This window comes from Corvus hawaiiensis, chromosome 11 (assembly GCF_020740725.1).
Source record: "Corvus hawaiiensis isolate bCorHaw1 chromosome 11, bCorHaw1.pri.cur, whole genome shotgun sequence".
In the NCBI taxonomy this organism is placed as follows: domain Eukaryota; kingdom Metazoa; phylum Chordata; class Aves; order Passeriformes; family Corvidae; genus Corvus; species Corvus hawaiiensis.
Genome location: NC_063223.1, coordinates 10,177,852 through 10,200,572, shown reverse-complemented (window position 1 = coordinate 10,200,572; position 22,721 = coordinate 10,177,852). Strand labels below are relative to the sequence as shown.

Genomic DNA, 22,721 nt, shown 5'->3' with positions numbered 1-22,721 from the left:
TGGGTATGGGTCATGCTAGTAGATGTACACAGTAAGATTATTTGACTCTTAATTCATGCCACTTGATATAATGTGATAAAACATTTGACATGAGAGATAAGTTCCATTTTAATCTGGTAAGATATTGGTGAAACAAAGAGTGAGAATTGTAAAGGAAGAAGAGGTTTCTGAGGGACAGGTAATGTGCAGAAACAGAGGTATCAAGTGAAGGAGGAAGTTGGTTGGGGAAAAAGAAGCTTTCCCTGCACAGTGAGGAAGCAAAAGAGTGAGTAAAGAAAGCACAGAAGGCTGTTAGAGTTCCAGACCAGGGGATTGAGACATGGCACGGCTGAGAGATGGAAGGAAGGAAAGTAGGGAAAGAAGCTGCTTCAAACAAAAATTGAGATACAGACAAATACCCTAGAGACACTGAAACACTAATGCTGCAGGATGGTCATCAACAGAAAACCTTTGCTATAGAACAGCTACAAGGACAGAAAGCCCGTAACAAAACAAGAGCAACAGAAACAGAGATACTTTTAACATGCATCCAAGCCTAAAAAACCCAGGCATCACAGGTCACTGTTCTCTCACAGTCCAATAAACTGATCTTGTCCAACCGAAAATTAGCTGCGAACCTCTGGGTCAGTTCCTACCAGCCATCTTGAACAGGAAGACCATGTCTCAAATTTACCTTTAGTGTCAGGCACCACAACATGGTCCTCCTTTATACCAAAGTCCATTCATAATCAGTTCTGTTTTGATAGCTTTTAAAATTAAAGTTTAGTATGTTTAATTTGCTGTCAGATTTGCAGTGCTTGTCAATGAAACAATGCAAAATGTGCAGAAGAGATGACCCTTAGCAAACACATCTGCCAAAAACGTGGCTCAAATTTTAACAGTAAGAACAATGACTGAGATGTTCTGATAGAGAGAAATTTACACAAGCTTAAACAGATTAAAGAGCTCTCTTAGAAGATACTGTTTCTTTAAAATCCACACACAGACTAAGACACAGTGGACTAGAGTAGAGATTTAAAGCAGGCAGAGAGCAGATACAAGCCTCAGTCAGAAAGAAAGGAAAGATTTCTTTTTTAAAGGTATAACCAATAGATTTTCTCAAAATGTGACTTATCCTCCTGTCTTATTTTGTCACATTTTGGGTCTCTCCTGCTTGGTGTCCAAATAGGAGAGGGCATTTACTTACATCAAATAACCTTTCTATATACATCTCCTCATTGACCTTATCACGCAGGACATCCTGAGAGTGGCGGACAAATGTCACATAGGCATCAGCAACATCCATTCCTGGCTTCTGCATGGAGGAGAGAAGAAAAGAGAGAGAGAAAAACATGAATAGTGATGCAGGGGGCAACTCGTCTGTGCCCAGTCTCATCACTGCTTTTTCTTCTCTTCCATCGCTTGCTGTCCTTCTGCAATTCACCCTTTCCTTACCTGATGGACACTTACCTGATGTCACATTTCAACAGCTCTCTGCAGAATTTAACTGATTTTTAAAGAGTAACCTACAAGTATGCAATATTTTGGACATAACAGCATTGCTTTAAAGCAAATGGGAACTGAAGCAGCTGGATGGGAAAATACTTTAAAAAAAAATCTTGTTTGAGTTCACATTGCTTGATATATTGGATTCAAACTTACCTCAAAGGTAACCCATTAAAACATGGTAACACGAGTCATTCCAAGAGCTGCCACAAAACTTAAATTTGTGTGGCACATTGTAAGTTTGTTAATAACTAGTGTCATTAGTTTCCATTACTGTGATTTACCTCAGATCACAGAGTATCATTTCTCTGCAAGATAGGATTGTCAGCCACTGTAAATTGAAGTTAGTTAACACATCCATGTAATTTCCAGGGTGAAAATGAGGACAGTTTGGAAAGCAGTAGGAAGGGAGTTTTTTAATACAAAGCAAACAATTATCAAGCAAAGGGCCAGTGCTTGGCCCTTGGAAAGGCAGTGACATTTCTTAACACCTACTGCAACAATGACAAGGTATTAATTTGAAAAACAATGAGGACAACACAAACGTGGCAGTAGTCAAGTGTTACACTTCCAAGCAATTTTCAGTCTGCTGATCATGCCCATTCCAAGGCAGGATTAGATGGATTGGTTTGTACCCAGACAATTGCAACAGAATTGCAGAATTAGATTTAACTAACATTTGCGGAATTAGATTTAAGTGGTGGGTTTCTGTTCAACACCAGGATTTCCCCTCTGTCCTCTAGTCAAACAGGTTTTTCTTTCTCCTTCCCCTGGAAAGGCAGTGGCTCACGGACCATGGGGTGGCCTCTGCACCGGTCTGGGAGCTGTGTGGATCTGGTGGTTGAGTTCATTAAAAATGTTGAAGCTGTCAAGGAAGCCACTGTAATATGGCTTTGTTTCCAGGGCCAGGTGGGGAAACAACTGAAAGCTAACCCAGGTGAATGTTTTCTGTTCTGATTTACACAAAGAACTAGAGCATCTGTCTGGCTTCGAGGAGGGGAGCAGACCCTGCTGCAGACTTCGCAAGGGTGTCCCAGGTACAAAGCTTTTGGAAAAGCTTGAAAAGGTTACATAGCATTTTACTGAGACTATTTCCCTGGAGATAGTTGCTTTCCAGGAACACAGAGGCCTCAGAGAAGGACATGCTTTGCCCTAGAAGTTACTTAAAATAACTGTTCTGTGCTCAAATTTCTGATGACTAAATATTTAAGATGCACTGAAACGACTAGGAATTTCAACTGAAGGATCTCCACATTTTCAGGGCAAGAAATAAATTCTGAGTTTTGCTCTCAAAATCTTGTTTTTATTACTCCAAGAGAACAGGATGCCAAGATCTGCATTGGGGTATTTTAAACCAAGCAACACTTCTTACTGTTCAAGAGTTTGTCTTTTCCATGCTAGGCTCAAGATACGATAATTTTGTAGAGAATGTTTAAGTTGGGCTAAAGGGATGGAAACACCAAATGCAGAGGATGTGGTCCAAGATGTCTGATAAATTTATCACATTGTCATATGAAAGCATGCAGAGCAATCCACCTGCATTAAATATACACACATTATACATACACGTCAACAAACTCAACTGAGTTGCTCTTCATTTCCACTGCCCAGTCTAACTGGGTGCAGGAACTGGTGTGGTATATTAAGATCTATTTTTTTGCATTTGCAGTTGCTCAGGATCTTTCTGCCTGTAAATGTTACAGTAACCCCTTATTCCAGCCAACATTCATATATTACACTTCAACTTAATTTAAATGTAAATTTCTGGCAAGTTAAGTGCTCTGTCTAAGAACGTTAAGGGCTCTTTTCCTTATGAATCAAGGTCTAATTAGAGGAGACGATGTACAGTTTTCCTACACCAATTACAGAAAAATGGAAAAAAATTATTTTCATTAACAATTTCCCAAACACATGTTGCTAGCTCATCACCATTTCCCCAAAGTAATAAAAAAGTCATTTTCCAAAAAAGTAAAATAAACCGACAATTAGAAGAACAAAAATAAAATAGATTAGCTAATGTGTTAGATGTGTGTTGGCTCAGTTGTAACATGTCTGGACTTTTTGTTTGGAAATTATACTGTATTTGTACAAGTCCAAATGAAGAATTAACAGAATGCACTGCTCTCATTTTTTTTTTCAAATGTGATTCAAGCCAATTGCATAAATATGGTACCTTTTTGACACCATCTGCAAATTGTTGCCTAAACAGCCTCATAGGTCTCCATAAGAGGGTAACTGCTCATTATTAACATAATGGAGATATCGTTTCCAGTTCAAATGTTAGAAGTATGAAGGCCCATGGTTCAGTCTTGGCTGTTAATGCATAATGTGGGTTGCTACACATGCCATAAACCAAAGCACAATGCAAATTACTGTGACAGAAGTTGTTTAAATTGTGCTTACAGGTACATCCACGTATTTGGAAGCAGCCTTCACCTGTAAAAGGAACAAAAGGAGAGTTAACACCATCAGTACCTTTTCAGGTCTTTGTTTTTTTCTTTAAACTCTGTAAGACCATCTCCAGCAAAACTTGGGACAACATAATGCTGAGTAGGTTGAAAAGGGTGATGAAACTCACTTTCCTGTCTAAAAGGGTGGTATTTTTGTTGTTGTTTTTTTTTGGAGAGGTAAATTGACTGCTGCTAAAGCTCTAATAGCAACAGATGATAGTGTGGGAGTTGTGCATCTACTTCAGCGAGCGGGGGAAGATGGGGTTCGTAAGAAGACATAGTTATTTTCTTTGGAGGCCTCCCTCTCCACCTGATGCCACGTGTCTCCAAAGCCACGTCTCTCCTGTTGGGAGCTGTATCCCAGGAGCAATGGCAGCTCCTCCAGGAGCAGGGGCATGATGGCATGGTGAGTCTGGCAGGGGCCTGCACCAAGCTAGACACAAGAAAGCACCTGAAGGACCCTAATTTTGCTCCCTTCCCATTGTCCTGCCCATGGTGTTCTTCCCCAGTTGTGAATGCTGCAGCCTGGGACATTATCAAGACCAGGCTGGATGGGGCTTTGAGTAACCTGGAGAGTGGAAGGTGTCCTTGCCTGTGGCAGGAGGGTTGGAATGTGATGATTTTTAAGGTCCCTTCCAACCCAAACCATTCTGTGATACTCTGTTAGGCTGAGGGTTTTTTGAGAAGTTTTGCACATGAATGCCTGTGGCTGGGCTGGTTGGAAAGTTGTGTTCACATTTCACACCCCAGCCCTGTTGCCCTTATATGCAGCCTCTCGGGCACTCACTTGTGTCTCCCTCACATCAGTCAATTCAAAACAAAAGTTATTATTTTCCCCCTTTCTGCTGGCCCTGATGCTGGCAAGAGCTTGCAGACCATGTTGGGGCAGTGTGCTCATGCCATGCCATGCAGAAGTGCCCTGAAGCTTTTCTGCTTCCCAGACTGAACAGCTAAATCATTTTTTCCTGATTTTCCTCCCTTTTTAGAAGATGCTATTGGAGGGAGGGTATCAGAGATGGACACTGCACTCCGTGGTGTCCTCACAAGCTGGTGGGATCTGCAAGACCCCAAATTGACTTTGTCTGTGGTTTCCCATGCAGCAGGGTGCACATTGCCTGGCGTGGGAGGTGGGTTGGCCCCTGACGTCAGGGCCAACTCTTCCAACTGAGCAGTGCCCAGCTGGCCACAGAGACCTTTTTCCCACTGTAGCATAAGGCACAGTGTCTAGAAAGAGTATGGCTGGGATTTTCCACAACGCTTCTGCTTTTAATTAGGGTAAGCGTTGCCGGCCATCTTTGTTTGGGTGTAAAAGCTCACCTGCTTTTAAATATTTCTAAAGCTACCATTAAAACAGCCTAAATATAACACGAACACAGTTGCATCTTGGGATGAATAAATTATGTGTCCCGAATGAGAGAATGAATGTATGTGTGAGACAGAATGTGAGAGTGGGTGGAAGCACTCATATGGTGTGTGGGGGGGGCGCATAATTAAGCACAATGAGGCGATACAAAAGACCAGACTGGTGGTAATTGCCGAGGTGAACACGGCGCGAGTATTGGCAGCGCCCGGGCTGCCGAGCCGGGGGGCAAGAACAGAGGGAAGGGCAGGAGGAGGGCATCGAGCGCCTGCTGCTGCGATGTGACCCCAGGTCTGGCTGCTGGAGGGGCTGCAGGGGAACGGAGCACGTCCCAGCACATGAGTTTATGAAGTAGGCAGCAAAATCAGCACCAGAGCAAACACTTGTCTTGTCTCCAGGTATTCCTGTTTCCAGTCAGCTGTCTGGATACCTTGCCCTGTCTCTGCATTTATCCTCACAATTTTCTTGCGAAGTGGTGAAGTGCTATCCCTTGCTCCTGCGGAATGGGAGCAGAGGAGCCTCAGCCTCCATGCATGAAGGCAGCTGGAGCCCATCCAGTAGATGCAGCTCCAGGAAAGCAGGCAGTCATGGCACACCCACTCAGGCAGGGTGCCCACGCAAGCACCAAACCATCACTTTTTCTGAGCAGCAAAGCCCAACAACCAGGAGGAAAGCCTGGAAAATGATGCAGCTTAACAGCCTGCAAAACTCAAGCTGGGGTCCTTGCTCAGGGCTAGACCAGTACCTTCAAATATCACACAGAGCATGATGCCAGGCAGAGGCAAACTTGCCAGCTGAGTGTGGATTTAGCACTCTTGGGTCCAACTTAGTGCCACTTTCAAACTACCTTCTCCAAAGTCAAGAGGCAACAAGAATAACTCAGCTTCCTGTGATCTCCTCCCTCCACCCACAAAAAAACTGAGCTGCTTCTCCTGCCCACTCTCCTTTAATCAGAATAATTACTTGTTTTTCTTTAAACTCAGATTTGGCTACATTTAGTGAAATTTCCAAACTGCCGGATGTTGTGTGATTTTTGCTAGGCTGCCGTTTTTCACAAAGTATGTGACTTTGCCATGAAACGTCTCAGTTTACCATACAAATTTTGCACAGAACAAAAATAAGACCATTTACTTCTGTCTCCCTTGGGTAACATGGAATCTTTGGTTATAATTACCACAGGTGTAATGCTCTGCCTACAGAGGCAACCCAGAATACAGGGAATTTTAGCAGCTGGCATTCCTGCGAGTCAGTGGATCTGTACATGCAGACACCCAGCCAGGGCCTGGGCTGCTGCCACCAAGATGCACTGAAATGTAGCAACAAACAGAAAAAAAAAAAAGTCTGGCCAAATTTAGAAGGGTGTTTTCCTCTCAAAGTTCTCTGCAAGGAGAAGTGGCTAGTGAGAATTTATTAGGACAACAGATGCATTATATTTATCTTGAATTTCGAGGCAAGAATTGGAAATGAGGATATCCTACTAGGTGATAAAACTGTCTGTCACAAGACCCCCGAGTACATGTCACTTGCAGAGCGCCTGGAAAACACGCGATGAAAGAAGTTGGTGGAAGGGGGTGGGAGACTAATGCTTTCTGGAGCTCCGTGGCTTGGACCATCACACTTCGTTGTATTTGTTCAGACAGGGAAAACGTGGGAGGTGGTGCAAGCATGCTGTAACAAGAGAGAGATTCTGTATTTCTCACTGCAAAGACTAAACACAACGAGTCACATTACTACTGCAGGGAGAGGAGACTTGCTAAGCCCCGTGCCAAAGGGGTCAGGGCTGCTCCTCCACCTCCTCTCCCAGTGGCTCCCAGTGGCTCCCAGCAAACATGGGGACCAAGGCGAGAGACAGACGTCCCTTCGTCAGGAAGGAGCAATCCTGCTCCTCTGCTGTGTGCCCAGCCCACTTGCTGTGAGTGAGGGACCAACACTTTCCTGGAGACATGCACACACCATGCACAGCAGCTCTTTGGATACACATCCTTTCCTGACTGGAAACTCAGGAAATTGAGGCTTTGGGACCATGTTCGAAGGCTGTGGGGCTGTTGGAGTGGGAGAGACTGTTTTGCTGCTGCTGGGGCAGTTAACTATCAGTAAAACGTCCAAGGAGCAGCAGAGAGGATGCCTGAACCCCATGCACCCATGTGCTGGTTCTGAGAGGTGCCCAGAGCCCAGGTGCAGCCAGGGCTTTGCTCAGCAACCAAAGGGAGCAGCACTCAGCAGTGTAAACAGTAGGATGTGGTGGGAGCAGCGCAGCATCAACCGAAGAACAGCTTGGATTCACAGAGAAGGAAGGGCTGCACATTACACTGTCTACACGGGCTGATGCTGGTACTTCCGATGCCTGAAAAGCTGCCGCCTCCACATCCTCTGCTGCTGGCACACAAGCATTTCCTTACCCTCCATAGCACTGGAATGAGGGAAGGTATCCAGGTATCCAACCCAAGCCATACCCTGCATCCCCTCAAGCAGGGATGAGCACAGCCCTGGGGCTGTAACCACACAGGGTTTATCCTGGGAGAAGAAGCGCACTGCAGGGCAGTGAATGGAATACCCTCCCTTTCTCTCTTCTCTGAAGAACAAAGTGCCTCCAGCACACCTGAAAAGGCAGAATGCTTTGTGGTTCAGATAAGCTGCCAGACTGTGCGCACAAAGCTGCCAAGAGCAGTTTATTGCCTCTGCTGTTAAGCCTTCCTAAATCCATCTCCATTTCCAAATGGATCCTACAAACTGCCTCAAACTCAGCAAAAGGGCCCAAGAGTAGCAAACAGCAGACATCTGCAAGTAACTAAGACAACTCCAAAATGAGATTTTGGAAAGCCTTCCCAGTTTGCAGAGAAGTGCCTTCTGCCTCTTGCCCAGTCTCTGTGAACAAGTGAGTGCAGGAGAGGCTGCACGTGAAGGCAACAGGGCTGGGGTGTGAAACATGAACACAACTTTCCAAACAGCCCAGCCACAGGCATTCATGTGCACAGCTGTCTGTGAGCTGAGAGGAGTGAAGTCCTGCTTGCATAGAGACATTCTTGTAAACTTTCTGGCACATGCATTTTCAGAAGACCTTTGGAAATCAGCTGCCATGTGTTCATCCTAAGAAGCTGTCACAACACTTTTCTGGAATACAGCTCAAATTGTATCATTGCTGGATATTGAGGCCAGTTTTGCACAGATATTGGCCTGGTCCTATACCTTGCTAGGAAATACCTGGTGAGCTGTGGATTGGTTCCTCAGTGCTAGGGAGAAATATGGCATGAGAGGCACCTTGTGCTTCGTGACCTCATGGCATTTGCCCTACCTTGTTCTCTTTTAGAAACACATAGGCATGCCCTAGGTCTCCCTTATTTTGCTGTTTACTATGTAAGATGGTCACTGTTATGGCCAGAAGACTGAGAGGAACACACCTGTCATGTGAAGTGACAATGAAGCAAATTGCATGTACAGTGCAATGGTTTTTTTCATCTTCATATGTATCCTCTACAGAATAAACTTCACCAAGCTGAACAATGGATGGAGATGGCTTTACTCTGTGCATCTGGGGTGTTTATGTGCTGTATATCTTCATACAGGTTATTTGTCTATTCATGTGGGGGTTAAAGTGATCAAACATCACAGAATGGAATAAATATTAGGTAGCTGATCTAGTCCAGGGAGGGCAGGAGGTTACAACTCAGGAAAAAAAAAAAGAAAAAGAAAAAGAAAGGAAACGATGGTCTGTACTTACAGTAAATGACAGGAATGAAGAAAACAAAGTTCCTTCATCGTATCTAGACAGTTTGGCCAAAACTCCTTCCAAAATGGTGACAAACTATGAAGACAAAAAATACTGCAATTATTTTTAATAGTTGGAAAAAGGTGTAAAAATCTGCATCACCCTCAAAGAAGCCAGTGGACCTCTCAGCATTGCCAAAGGAATGGACCACCTGTCCCTGAGCACAGTGGGCAGGGAGTGGGGAGAATGCAGTGCTTCCTTTTGGCTGCCGTGGTGCACCTCTTGCTGACTGGGAATCACCCCTCAGTGTCCTGGGTGGTGCAGGGGACAGAAGGTGGGTGCAGTGTGTGGGGAATCCAGCAGAGCCTCTCTGGATGGGGAAGGCTCTGGTTCCTGCTCCCAGTATGCAATGGCAAGCACGCAGCTAGCTGGGTATTCTTGCAGAAGAATTGAACTGGCATATGTTGGCGGATCATGTTTAAAGGTCTCCACTGTATAATAGGGATGACTTGTTCTCAGAAAGTTTGAAACTAGAGGAAAACACACCCCACCATCTTTTTCCTTACATTCCAATTCCCCTCCGTGTTAGCATAACACACCAGACCTACACAACCACCCAAGGGGAATGCTGGCAGCTGAGCTACAGGAGCTGACTCTGATAAAAAACAATTTCCAAACAATTAAACCTGACATTTTCAAATGTATTTCCCACTACTGTCACCTCGAAATTAATTTCTTGGAAGAGCATATGGTGATCTTGCACAAGATGAGCTATTTTGTCCACACAACCTCATGTGTAGGAGTGGTGACCACCTCTGCATGCCACCCCAATGGCTCTGCAGCAGCATTTAGCAGTGCCACCCCCTGACTGCAGCTAACCCCAGTGCCGTGAGGTGATGCTGACCATCCCCTTTAACATAACACCCCTTCCTTAAAGCCACTTCTGGCCCAGTATGGCAATCCTGCTAGCAGAGTATTACATCTCACGCAGTTTCTAATCAACAAAGAGTCACCATGAAAGGACTGGGAGATGTATGATCTTGCCTGTGAGAAACAAGAAGCCAATTCAACATCCTAATGTGTCACATTTTAATGGAAATGCACATATTAAAGATGCAATGTTAACAGTGAATCACTTCACCTGAAGCCGAGGGTTACCTTTGCCACTAGGAGTGTTATCATTTCTTTGACGGTTTCCTCAATTAGTTCATCTATTTTTGAATGGTACTGGTGCTAAAGAAAAATAAAAGGAGAGGGGGAGGAAAGTATTAGCATTGATCACAGCCAACAGCTCTACACTTGTCAGTCTCTTCCCTTGGTAAGCCACAATATATAGTATTAAACCAAAGAATTATGCAGCTTATTACCCTCGGCCCCACTGCAGTAGCCAGTGACTACTTACACTTGTAGCAGAGACCCTGAATTCAGGAAAATCCTGCATCAGTTTTGAAGCAGGGTAAACCCTGCCCTCTTCTGTGTGCCCGCAGCTCTGGAAGCCATGTGTGGATGTCAGAGGGGAGGCTCTACCATCCCTGTGAGAACCAGCACCTAGTGCTCCTAGAGACTCCGAAGTCCCTTTGCTCCACTTCCATGGGCACTATCCTGCCCATCTTGCACATGGATTGCAGCGGACAATGGGATACACCTGCTGCTGGAGGGGAATAGTCAGCCCTTTCCCAGGGCACCACAAACCACCCAGCCCTCAGCATGGGAATGGGGAGGATGTGCTGTTTCAGGGGAGCTTGCAGTGGGCTCAACCACGGGGAATGGTGCTGCACCCTTCCCACCTACTGCAGCAAAGCAGCTGAACCTGTGTTACCCTAGGTTCAGCAGGCACATGGCTCAAGTTAAGCACTCATTCAAACACTTTGCTGTTTTATACTGTGAGATAGATTTAAAAACCACCCAACAAACCATGACAAGCCTTTTTGTCCCATGCAAAAGCCAGCAGGCAGTGCAGCCCTGAGCCCTGGACAACGGCAGATCCCATGGCAGTAGCTCAGCACTGGCTGACCAAGGCCTGTGCCTGGAGCACCAGCGTTTCTGAGTCTTCAACCCAATTTCTGCACACGCCAAACCTTGCTCAGCTTGGGAGCTCTGACGCAATCAGCTGCAATATGGCTAGAATAGGTACTAAAATACAGTCTTCTACTAATTTAGAAAAGACCTGTTTCCAATACAAGATTTAATTAGTGAAAACATACAGTATATTCTTATTTTCAATGGACTGAGAAAATCCTGATTATGACTGCTTTCCAACACAAAACATTTGATTTTTCAGTCAAACATTTCAAGCATTGGTGCTAGTCACTATATTCATTACCACTTGGCATTAATATTGTTTTAAAATGTTAACATCAAATCACATTGAAAGAGACAAATCTGCTTTAAATACTAATCAGACTTTGGGAAGGAAGACTGTGAGGGCTTTACAAATGCTAGCTGCTGGTCTCAGTGTCTGATCAGTACTCTGAACTGCTCTACAGTTTGTGGATTTTTTTCTACGGAAGTAACATTAATATAGGAATTTGGGAAAAAGAAAATAAAAGTAGGACAGACTTACCCACTCTTTTGCAAACTTTTCAGATGATTGGGGACAGAAATAAAGAGGAAAGTGCAAAAGACAGGAAAAAGAACATATGAAGATAAACAATAAATAAACCAAAATCTTTTAAAAAAAGAGACGTATGAGAACAGCAGCATCATGCACAGAAACAATAAGCAATGGAAAATGAAATGGGGTCAAAACCTCCGTTCACTGAAATACCAGAGATCGCTACCTGTAGGATTTGCAGGCAGTAAAACAGTGCAAAGGGACCGGATTGTAGCTGACACCTGACTCTCTTATGGTTTTATTTGGCTCTGAAGAGGAAGGGAACCGGCTGTCGACAGGCAGGGTTCAGCCTCGGGGCAGCCGCACAGCCTTCACTGGGGTGGCAGGGCCAGGGCAGGGGACATGGCACAGCACATCCCAGCCCAAGGCGTGGTTGGGGGCACTCAAAGCCTCACCTGGACACGAGGACAAACTGGCACCGCCATGCCACAGGCTGCGATCTGCTGGGCCCACGCGGGGGAAAAACATACACAAATAAGCGGGTGATACTTGCACTGGCAGCTTTCATTCCCATGTCCTGCTTTGCAGGTCAAGACATACACAAGTCCCTTATGGGATCATAGTTACGATTAATCTTTAATGCAGAGCTAGGCCTTATCAGCTCCCAGGATTGACCTGGCCTTTCCCAGCACAGCTGGAATGCAGCTGTGGGGTGTCAGGGACCTGTAACAGCTTGGTACAGGTAGAAGCTGCTGATGTGCTTGGCAGACACAGCCAGGACTTCCTAAGGGAAATGGAGAAGGGGTGTCTCTCCCATGATGTTTTCCTTCTGCAACCGCATTTTCTGTGTGTGTAAAACTTTGCAAACAAGCATTCAGATAACTGCTTTCATCAAGTAAGTCATGAGTTTGAACTCAAACATGACTAGCTGTGTGCAAAGCAATCCACTGTGAAATGCACTGACTAATGCATGTTCAATTACAAGCTTGTTTCAAAAGCAAGTAAGAGCCCCAATGGAATAAAACCACAGCTCTGAGAGCAGGAGAGGAGCCTGTGCATGCACCAAGGTGGTGTAGCAGTACCCTGAGTGCTCATTCCCATCGCAGCCGCAATCCCCAGGGCAGAGCGAGCCCTGGTGCCCTGGCAGTTACCATGCAGGACAGGGCCTGCCCCAGGCAGCCACAGCCATGTGCACCCTGTGCCACCAGTGCCACAGCCCCAGGTCCACCTCAGGAAGGGGAGCCTCGGCCAGGACAGGGTCAGAGATGGTGGCGGTTTGGAAAGCGAGTGCCTGGTGCTGCTAGAGATGCCTGGCTCGCAAAACCAGCAATTCTGACAGCTCCTTCCACATTCCTCATGAAAACACTCAAGGTTAAAGATCGCAGAGCTGGTTTGCTTTACGCAGCGTAGCCCCCACTCTCGATCAAGTTCATCACAGCTTTCTATTAGCTCAATTATTACAATCCATAATCAGTGCACTACAATGATTCAACTTGACTTTATGTGATGAGTATCTTGCCTTGTCATGTAACAGATTGTGTGTACGTTGTATTTCTCTAAGGACCATCTGACCTTAGATATTAAATAGAAACATACTAGACCAACTGAGAAACATTTAATACATACATTTATCCCCTTAGATGTATTAAAAATTCAGAGGAAAAATAAATATTTAAGATGGTAAAGTATGTTTACCAAATGTTTTAACAGCTGCCTTTAGAGACAAGGAAATGGAATGAAATGATGGGTGTTTGTTTCACAGGGTAATGCTCGCAAAATGCATTCAAATATCTGCTAAAGTGAGTGTGGCTGAAGGTAGTGTGAAAGGGAAGGCCTTTGGGGTGGGAGGGAATCCACACAGCAAAGTCAAGGAAGGTGTCGAGAGAGTCTCTGCCCACATACAGACTGAACTGTCAGAGAAATCAGTGGTTTGTTTCTAACAAAAATGTCTTCTCTGGTTAGGTCTAAGCCAAAGACCCTGCCTGAACACTGTGGTGAGCAGCGTGAGCCCTTTTTGCTGCCGTTGAACTGTCTGCACAGGGACATGGGCTGGAGGAGCCATGTGCTGGCTGTGGCACTGATGGATGGTCCCATCAGAGAGTTTCTACCCCTCCCTGCCTGTTCATTCCTCCCCTTGCTGACGTGTGCAGCTGCTACACACCAGAGATGGGGTCACAGGGGGACTCAGTGAGGCACAGACCACAGACAACTCCCCATACTACTGAGAAAGACACAGGCTGGAAACCCAGGTTCCCATGCCTCTGCTGCCTATCTGACTGTCTCATCATTTCCAACGGGATTGGAAGAGGTGGGGTGGCATTTTGTCCTCCCCTCCTAGGTTGTAATGACAGATCTATATGTGAGCTTTTGCACCCCTCAGCCTGACCATCTTGGCACACAGGTTTGGACAGCTTCAAGAAGAGGAGATGGAGATAGCCAAAAACACGGAGAGGCACGAGTGAATGGAGGGGGAGGTAGTAACACTCATTAAAAGAAAGAAAAAGGGAGGGTGTATAAAATACAGCAGCCCTAAATGGTAAATTATGCACCAATAATTTACGTCGGCTTTACAGGTCTATTAGTTTAGCTATCTGTTAAAAACCTCATGTCCCAGCAACTGTTGCTTGCCACAGGAGTTCAGCTGTCCCTGAGCTGCTGCACCAAACACCTCCTGTAAGTGGCACAGGCAGATTTGCAGCTGATTGCAGCTGCAGCCCAGCAGCAACTGCATGGCTGCCTGCTCCCCTGTCTCCTGCAGTCTGAGTCAGGCCGAACCTGCAGTTCTGATGCTCAGAATTTGGAGGAAACTGTGGCAAGCAGAGAGTATCACAAGTCAGCATGGAAAGATGCAGTGAGTGCCTGGTCACATGATACTTGGGCACAGCTGATGTTATCGGTCTTGTGCCATCTGAATACTTAACCTGACAGTTTAATGAATGCAATGAGCCTCCTCTGTCATGATATCAGAGTCTCCGTGATCTCCAAAATCTCCCTGTCCCCAGCGACTGTGCCTGTAAAAGGGTTTGATCCTGGTTTGCAGTGGGGAGCATTGCAAACATGGACCTTCCCAGCTGACGGGGCACTGCCAGGGTAGATGCTGCAGCAGCTGCAGGCTGAGGGATTGGGGGAGACAAATGGGTATGAGTATGGAACAGAAAATGGTAGAGAAGTTCATGTCCAGGCTTGGACAACAAAAGCCCACTCAAGATCTGCTTCAGCTGACCTGGAGGACAAGGGAAGACCTATGATGGGCAGTCTGAAAACTCTTACAAGGTGAGTGTCGCAAATAAAATGTCGTAACTGAAATATGTAGAAGAAAAATAAAAAGAACAGCTGAATCTGATCCAAACACCACTGACATTAGGGCAGAGAGCCCTGCTGCATCCAGTGGCCTTTGGAGCAAGTTCTTTCAGAGGAACCAATTGAGGTGAACAACTGAAAAAACACAGGAACAACTAGCAGTGATTCACTGCAAAATCTGACCATGAAAAGCTGTAGTGAAAAGGCATATCTAGGAAATGCTGACAAGCAGCGGAATAGGTGAGCCGAACAGCATTTGTGAATTTATTCTAGACTGGTATATGAATATTCAATTTGACTTGAAGTCACTGGAGCAAAATGAGCATTCTGATGCATTTAATTCATTCCAGTTTGCCATGTCTTTCTAATTCATAGATCGATTCACAGAAACTTGAACCTGCAACTATGGCTTCAGAAGAAATTAAAATCAGCAATTAATTAAAACAGATTTGTTGTTTGGGAACTTGAGTCATTATGAACCTGGAAATCCAGAATGATCAAGTGTGCTGATTACAGCCAGTACTTGAGAAAGGCAAAGCAGCCAGAATTTCAATCTACTTTTGGAAGTTATTTATTTTTGTAGTTTTGTTGGGGTTTTTTTTCCTTTACATGCATCACAGCACCAACTTGGCAGTTCTGCTTTCCTTATGTTTGTCTACAGAAAATAGCCATACACAGAAAGCGTGTTGCCGACACCTGGCTCCAAGGTGCAGTTAATGACTCAATTTATATGGTCGTCATGCAACAACCAAGCTCGAGAGATACCATATGCATACCACAGTCCTTGCAAAAAGCCACTCATAAGTGACAGGGATTCCAATTGTTTCTATTCATTAGATTTGAGAGCAACCCCCTGTACACTCATCTGCACACTCTCTATGGAAGGCTAAACCCACAAACGATACAACGTTTCGGAAACGAGCACAACAGGAGACAGGAAATTTCATGGCATTGCCTTTAAAAGCTGTGAAAGGAAGAACCTGCATTTTACCTCTTGGCCCATTTCCATACTGCAAAGCTTTGTAGACTGAGCTTTGGCATCCACCATGACATTAAACATGGTGCATATTGATTGAGGGACTCGGAAATCTGTTGATCGGCTGGTTTTCTGCAGTTTTACTTCAAATGCAATCCTTGTTCTGTGAAGGAAAGTAGAAAAAGATGTTTCGGTTGTTTTTAAACATACTGAAGCCAATAATAATAATGTGAAACAATACTGAGAGGAGTTTGAGAAGCCAGAAAGCTGAATGCTGCTGGGAGTGCCATAACGCAATTGTTACAAATGTGTTTTTTCTAAAACTTATTTTCCATTTTAAAAAGAAACCCCCTTTCCAGAATAGACACTATTTATGAAGTGTTCAACAGTTTCAGGGAAACTGTGACTCCCTTATGCTTGATAAACAGTGTGATGATGTTACAAACAGCAGTGTCAATACATATCTTTAATTTGATTGCATTAGCTGATTGATAACCACAGCCTGGCATACTAAAGGAAGCTCCTATTGCTCTCTGATATCAACAACAAATAACAGAAACACCTTCCTTTCTTGACTGAAAAGACACTGCCAGATCATTGCATTTATGGTGGTATGATAGTATTTGCTGGCTGGACGTTCTTAATTGACTTATAAGTTCACAGAAGTGGTTTCCCTGCACCACACAAATTCACCAGAATATGTCTGCAAAGCATGCACAGGCAGAGTCATGTGCATATGAACACACTCGCATCACACACCTCCCTGCTCTCCTGAGGTTTCACTGAGATCAAATTTGACATCCCTGGCAGTAACAAACCATGATACATGAAAAGCTTCATCAGACTAAAACCTACAAAATATGATACTGTGTCCTATTTTAAATACCAAGGCATTTGTGGGTCTAACACAGGAATGCTTTCCAGTGAGGTGAGCACTGCCTTGGCTTTCTTCAGAGCCCCTCTTCATATTCCAGAGGTACTTCACTAATCTAACCTAACACAGAAGAATTATCACATCAGACAGAATCTGCCAATAAATTAACATAGGAGCTTCAATTTAGAAATAACAAATAATATCAGCTGCAGCTCAGGAGTAATTCTGTACTTGAACAATCCCCCAAGGGTTATGCAAATGAAAACTCATTTACGAACATAAAGCTCCCATTCTTGGGATCAGATCTGAGCTGGTATACAGGTCCTTCTGCCTGGATTTATTAGTTAACAGGCCTTCTTTGCATGGGCTGCTTTCCTGACAGCCCCAAAATACAACCCAGTGTGGAAGGCAGGGTGGCTCCTCCATGGATTCAACAGTTCAGAGACAGACGTGAAGAAAAATGTTGTGTCAAACTGAAATCGCTAAAGAAACCTTAGCCAGGCCCTGTTTGCAGGTGATATAAATAGGGAAGGCAGCATATTGGTTTACATCAGCAGTGGCATTTGAACTGATTTAATTACCAGTGCCAGATTTAGCCTGGACTCGGGGACTAGAATCTTGATAATTACTGAAAGGACCCAAGAAGACTGGGATTTTCCATCTCCTCATGGAAAGGAGCATGTTCCTACTTACTTATGCTCACAACCATTATATATAGTTGTACCAATACAAGCTGGGCCAGGTTTTTACAGAGGGGCAACACATTTGTAGAAAGGTTCAGGCAAATCAGGGAAAAAAACCTGGCTTCCAGGCACACAAGCCCTTCTTTAGATGTACCTGGAAATTTCCTTATTTTTCCCAGTTATCTCAGCTGAGCTAACTTGGTCTGATTTTTACAGATCATTGCAGCTATAACTGTGCTGCAGGGACAGCAAAGGAGCCTTAGCTCCAAGTGAAAAGAAAAAAAACCAGAAAATAAGTTTTGCAGGTGGTGCTGGGGCAGAGCAGCGAGCAGAGCTTCAGCACTGGTTTTTCTCCTAAAGGACAGCCTGACAACTGGAGGACAAATGAAGCTCAGTATTTGTGCCAGACACAGGACCAAAGATGAGCTGCTGCAATAAATTGCTCGATGTCAAAGACATTAAGTGCAATGCATCTCATTGCACTTAAAATGCACTGGGGTTTATTCCAGAATGGTGAGAGAATAAACCTTGAGCTGTCTGCCTTCCTGCCTGCATTTCAGGGACTGAACGTGCCTTCCCCTGTGCTGACACTGCACATCCAGCCGGTGAGGATCATACTGAAAATAAATGCCACACTCACACTTGCACGGTGGCCAGAAAACTGCAGTACAGAACAGCCACACCACACGCTGCAGTTAATATTAGCATGTATCAGCTGTATTTGGCATCCATTTTTTCTTTGGTTCATCTCATTTTCTATGAATTTTTGCACAATGAAATACAAAGTTCATTTTTTCTTCTTGCCTCATTACCTCCAATGCAAATGGACATAAACTCCTGTGGAAAAGTTGGAAATTTAACTTCAATATTTTGCTTTCGAAATGACAGCTGCCAATATGTCTATAATTTGCTTAAAGATATCTCTGTTTTGGAAGATCTGCAGGTAACTATACTATAATGTGGCTGATGATACAACAGCTTTTCCCAATCAACGGCAGACGTGAAACCTGTGTGCCAAGCAACACACTATCCCACTTTTAAAATCATTTTTTCTCGTCTTTTTTTCATGTATCTGTGTCTTTTAGGTGGGCACTGGGATCTTTCTTATGGCTATGCCTTCAGCATTCAGCATCATCACACCAACCTGCATTTACAAATATCTGACCTCACGTGCAGCACTGAAAATAAGTAATTACCTACAAAGCCCAAAAGAATGGGTGATTTATTGCCTTATTGTGAATAAGCACTCTCCAGAGTGTCAACAGAGAAGTGCCTGCTTGGGAGAGTCCACATTTCACAGCAATGGGGTGAATTCCAGTTCTAGAGTGGATTAGGCTTTGCATCCTGTGAGCTCCTGTGAGAAACAGGAGCTTGCTCATGGGCACCTACCTTTTCACACAGGACTCGATCATGTCACTCGCCATAAGCTTCAAGCGCTGCTCTAAGTGTTTCCCAAACTCCTCCTCAGGCCAGTGCAAATCCCGAATGAAGGTCTGTAGGGCATCAAGTTTCCAGAACATATCTTCTGAGGTGCCTGATCCATTGCTGGCAGGGCAAAATGAGAACAAAAGTCAAAAGTGGCATCACGGTCTTTGCAACCTGATGTGGAGACCGTTCCTGCAACAAGTGTAAGGCAGACAGCAGTTTCATACACAGGACAACGCTGGCCATCTCCACCATCAGGATTTTGAGTTTTACCATACAGTTGCCTAATCTACCTTGCTGTCATCACCCACAAAACTTTCCAGACCAGATGAGTAAGACAACATCATGAGTTACACATATTAACGGGAAGAACGTGTGTATGGTAAAAATCAGCCTTAGTTAATAACCACATTAACATATGTGATTATTAAGAATTAAGGCCAGGAACCGTGGGAGAAAATCCTTGATCAATAATAACTGCCATACTAGGCTGTATGCAGTTATTAAGATTTAGGGTTTCATGCAATTCTCCCCCCTCCAAATTATATCTTGAGTTTGCTTTGTCCCCCCAGTACAGCCCTATTTCCAGGTAAGGGACAGTGCTAACAAGTGGTGAGCGAGGACACGCTTTATCTCTTGAACAGCTGAAAAAAAATTGGGGTAAGTCAATTGAGCTAAGGGTACATCTCATATCCAGGAGTTTCGGCAGGATTTACCACTGCACCTTTCTCTTTGCAAATGCAATTATAGGACAACAAATTTACATTTTTAAAAATTTATTTTGCAACTTTGATCTGCCACAAAATTCTCAATTTCTTTCACAAGCATATATTCTGGTACCCACACCCCTGCCCAGATGGAAGTCTTTGGTCCTGCAGTGTGTAGCTACACCAGCTCTTTTCACAGTATAATTATATCTCAAACCTCCACTTACAGAATAAAAATACAGGACTGGATTGCACTCTGTTTGTGCAGAGAAATTTATGCATCCATAACCCCTTTCTCTCCCTCTCCTCTTCTCCCTCACTTTTTTTTTTATCAGAACAATTACCAAGGGAGCTTCAAGAGTTTCAACCCCCTCCTCGCATACCACTAATGCTAACACAGTAATTTATAAGATATTTAACACACCATGCATTACCACTTGTGCTGACATCATCTATAGAAACAGATGAGGGAGGGTGTTTCTATTGTGACAGATGCCAGCTGCATTGAGTTAATGCTAGAGGAGCTTGGAACTAATGCAAAGAGCGCTACTCCCAGGTGAGAGCTGTAGTCCCAACATGCCAGAGGGGTCCTGTGGGATACTGGGCTAGCAGAATCAACGAGATAAAGAATGAATCATCTTAGTTGTAGGAGAAACATATCTGACACTAAGCAACAGGTAACATGTCCTTGATGGAGGGGTAGGGTGCATAAAAGGAAACCAGGGAGATGAAAAGATAAAGAATCAGGCATTTGCTTTAGCCAGGGGACCAGTTTGGACAACAGTCTCAAATGTTCATCTACTACCAGTTTTTAGCTCAAACCTGTGCTTGGGTGTAAGCAAGCTTTAACAGTCTAAACCCAGTTTTGGAACTGTATGAATTTACATTTTAAGTGATTAAATGGGTACAAATATAATAATTGCTATTTACTACAGCAATATTATGACATCCATTTGGTTTCAAAATTTTTAAAGAATTATTCTCAGTCTTTTTCTCACTTTTGATTAGGACTCCTTTCAAGTAAACAATATACTATATTCATTTCCAAAATGCACTGTTCGTATTTTGCTTGGGAGCACCACAATTACTCTAATCACGCAGGCAGCTTGCAATATACCATTGATGCTCAAGCATTTTCAGAGGAATTATCCAATTTTCTGTCATTACATGATTCTTATCTTTTCAAGGGCAATACCACAAAGCATGCACAGAGAAAGATTAAAACTTTTGGGTACTCTTTACAGACAACTGCCTAAGCTAGCCTTTAATATAACTATCTTAGCATGAATATGAGTTGTATGGCTTTGAAACATAAACAACCAAGCCAATATTTTAGAAGGTTTTAAAATCTATTTTAAAAGATCTCACATCAGTGTTTTCTTTACTTTCATTCATTACCAGTGCTCTGCAATCCTGCCTGTGCCAGACTAATGGCAGAGGCGTTCTGGTGGACTCCAGGTGTAGATGTAACCGAGGATGTTTCAGTAACAGTGAACAGGGGATTCTTGGGGGAGTTCTTCAGTTTTATCTATTGAGAGGATAGGGGAAAAGCACCATAGTGCTGACTGAGACCACCCTATGCCAACCCTAAATAACTCTCTAGGATTTTAGAAGGAGAATGGACAAGTAACAGTTCCCATGATAGGACATCTTGAGAAATGAGCTACCTCAAATGATGAGATTTGGGTTGAGCCCACTGCGTACCACCCTCCACACTGCTCAGTGGGAAACCTCCTGTAAGAGAACTTGCCTAATCTGTGCTGGGGATTTGTGGCATGTTCCCCCTGAGTTTCACACACACACCCTGGGACACTCTGACAGGAACCTGGGAGCACAGAGTGAAAGGCTCCTACAGAGTGACTGCTTTGACACTATTTTCCAAGCCATAATCTAAAACGCACATTGAAAATGTCTTTCTTTAGTTGGTTATGGCATTATTTGGGCAGTAATGAAGGCTATGGAGCTTTAACTGCTCTCTGGGACATCCCCCAACACAAATAAAACCTGTTACAGGGTGCTCCTCTTTCTTAGACTGCTTCATCAAAATCAAGACAAAAATTACCTGGGAAATGCAGAGCTTGTATTAAATAAAATTCATTTTTAGATCTACATCTGGTCCACAGAAATTGGTTGACTGGCATTGAAATTGGTTCATCTTCTTTTTTGAACAAAACTGTTTGCTTGAGACACATAATGTCACATTATAAGTTCTGTGGTTTGTATGTTATTCAGACCATGCCCCAGTGTTGACAGCTATTTTGTAAAGCAAGATACTTCCTCAAACTCTCAGTGGGAGTTGAGACAAATTTTCAAGGTTTATACAAAAAACCCCTCAAAATACACATGCCAGAAATTCACTGGTGTCTCATTCAGAAAGCATCTAATTAACTGTATCACTCTTTAAAGTTTTATGTAATGCACAGAAACAAACAATACATATCCATGCCAAGATCACTTTAAATTTAAATGAGATCTAATTTGAACTGAATACACACTCAGAATCATAAATAGCAGCCATCCATGACGGTGCAGAAAAGCTAGGCATTTGTGGGATGCCTAGTGGGATGTTAACTGGTAGATTTGGTACTTTAGGGAGATTCACATTTGGTAGATTCACATTGGGCAGATTACTTGTTAAACTCCTGTGGAAGAAACAGACAGAAAGAAAAAATACCATAACAGTGACAATGCCGATGTAGCAGAAGCACATGACACTCAGAAACAAATCTGCAAAGTTCACAGCATGAGGACAGTTAAAAAACCAAAGCAAAACATATCAGAAAGAAGCATGAGTATGGAAGCTTAAACGTACTGTGTTTGCAGTCTGCTATAAAATTCAAATTGCTTAAAAAACCAAAAAAGCAAACCAGAATGAAAAGAAGAATCACAAAGTAGCAAATTAACAGAAACTCAAACACCTGTGAAAATAACTGCACCTTCAAGTCCTGATACCATTTCAAAGTGCAGAGAGCAGCTTTTCTTCCAAAAAAATCTCTCTTTTAAGGAAGAGTCTCAGTTCTTACACACAGGCTTGAATGAAAGAGCTAAACTCAGAGATCTGCTAAGGAACTGGAATTTGAAATAATAAACAGAGTCTGGAATTCCAGCCATAAGAGTTTTTCTCACCACCAAGTTCAATGGAGTTGCAATTTTGCTGCAAAACCTCTCTATCTTAGACCCTCTACAAATAAAGATGGGCTA

The 22,721-nt window shown here is 43.7% G+C and overlaps 1 protein-coding gene across 31 annotated transcripts in view; it reads right to left on the bottom strand.

The window, feature by feature from the left end:
• Positions 1 to 22,721, bottom strand: part of CADPS (calcium dependent secretion activator) — a 210,941-nt gene that overhangs the window by 21,505 nt on the left and 166,715 nt on the right. For 14 of the 31 annotated variants that reach the window (XM_048315787.1, XM_048315788.1, XM_048315792.1 and 11 more), the window contains 8 exons: positions 22,016 to 22,162; positions 18,778 to 18,933; positions 15,847 to 15,994; positions 11,565 to 11,579; positions 10,160 to 10,234; positions 9,014 to 9,097; positions 3,889 to 3,921; positions 1,187 to 1,294 (listed from right to left, as the gene is read on the bottom strand). In XM_048315787.1, the coding sequence (XP_048171744.1) occupies positions 1,187 to 1,294; positions 3,889 to 3,921; positions 9,014 to 9,097; positions 10,160 to 10,234; positions 11,565 to 11,579; positions 15,847 to 15,994; positions 18,778 to 18,933; positions 22,016 to 22,162 (766 nt within the window). The remainder of the gene's footprint in view (positions 1 to 1,186; positions 1,295 to 3,888; positions 3,922 to 9,013; positions 9,098 to 10,159; positions 10,235 to 11,564; positions 11,580 to 15,846; positions 15,995 to 18,777; positions 18,934 to 22,015; positions 22,163 to 22,721) is intronic. The other 17 variants (XM_048315790.1, XM_048315793.1, XM_048315807.1 and 14 more) reach the window with 3 other exon arrangements.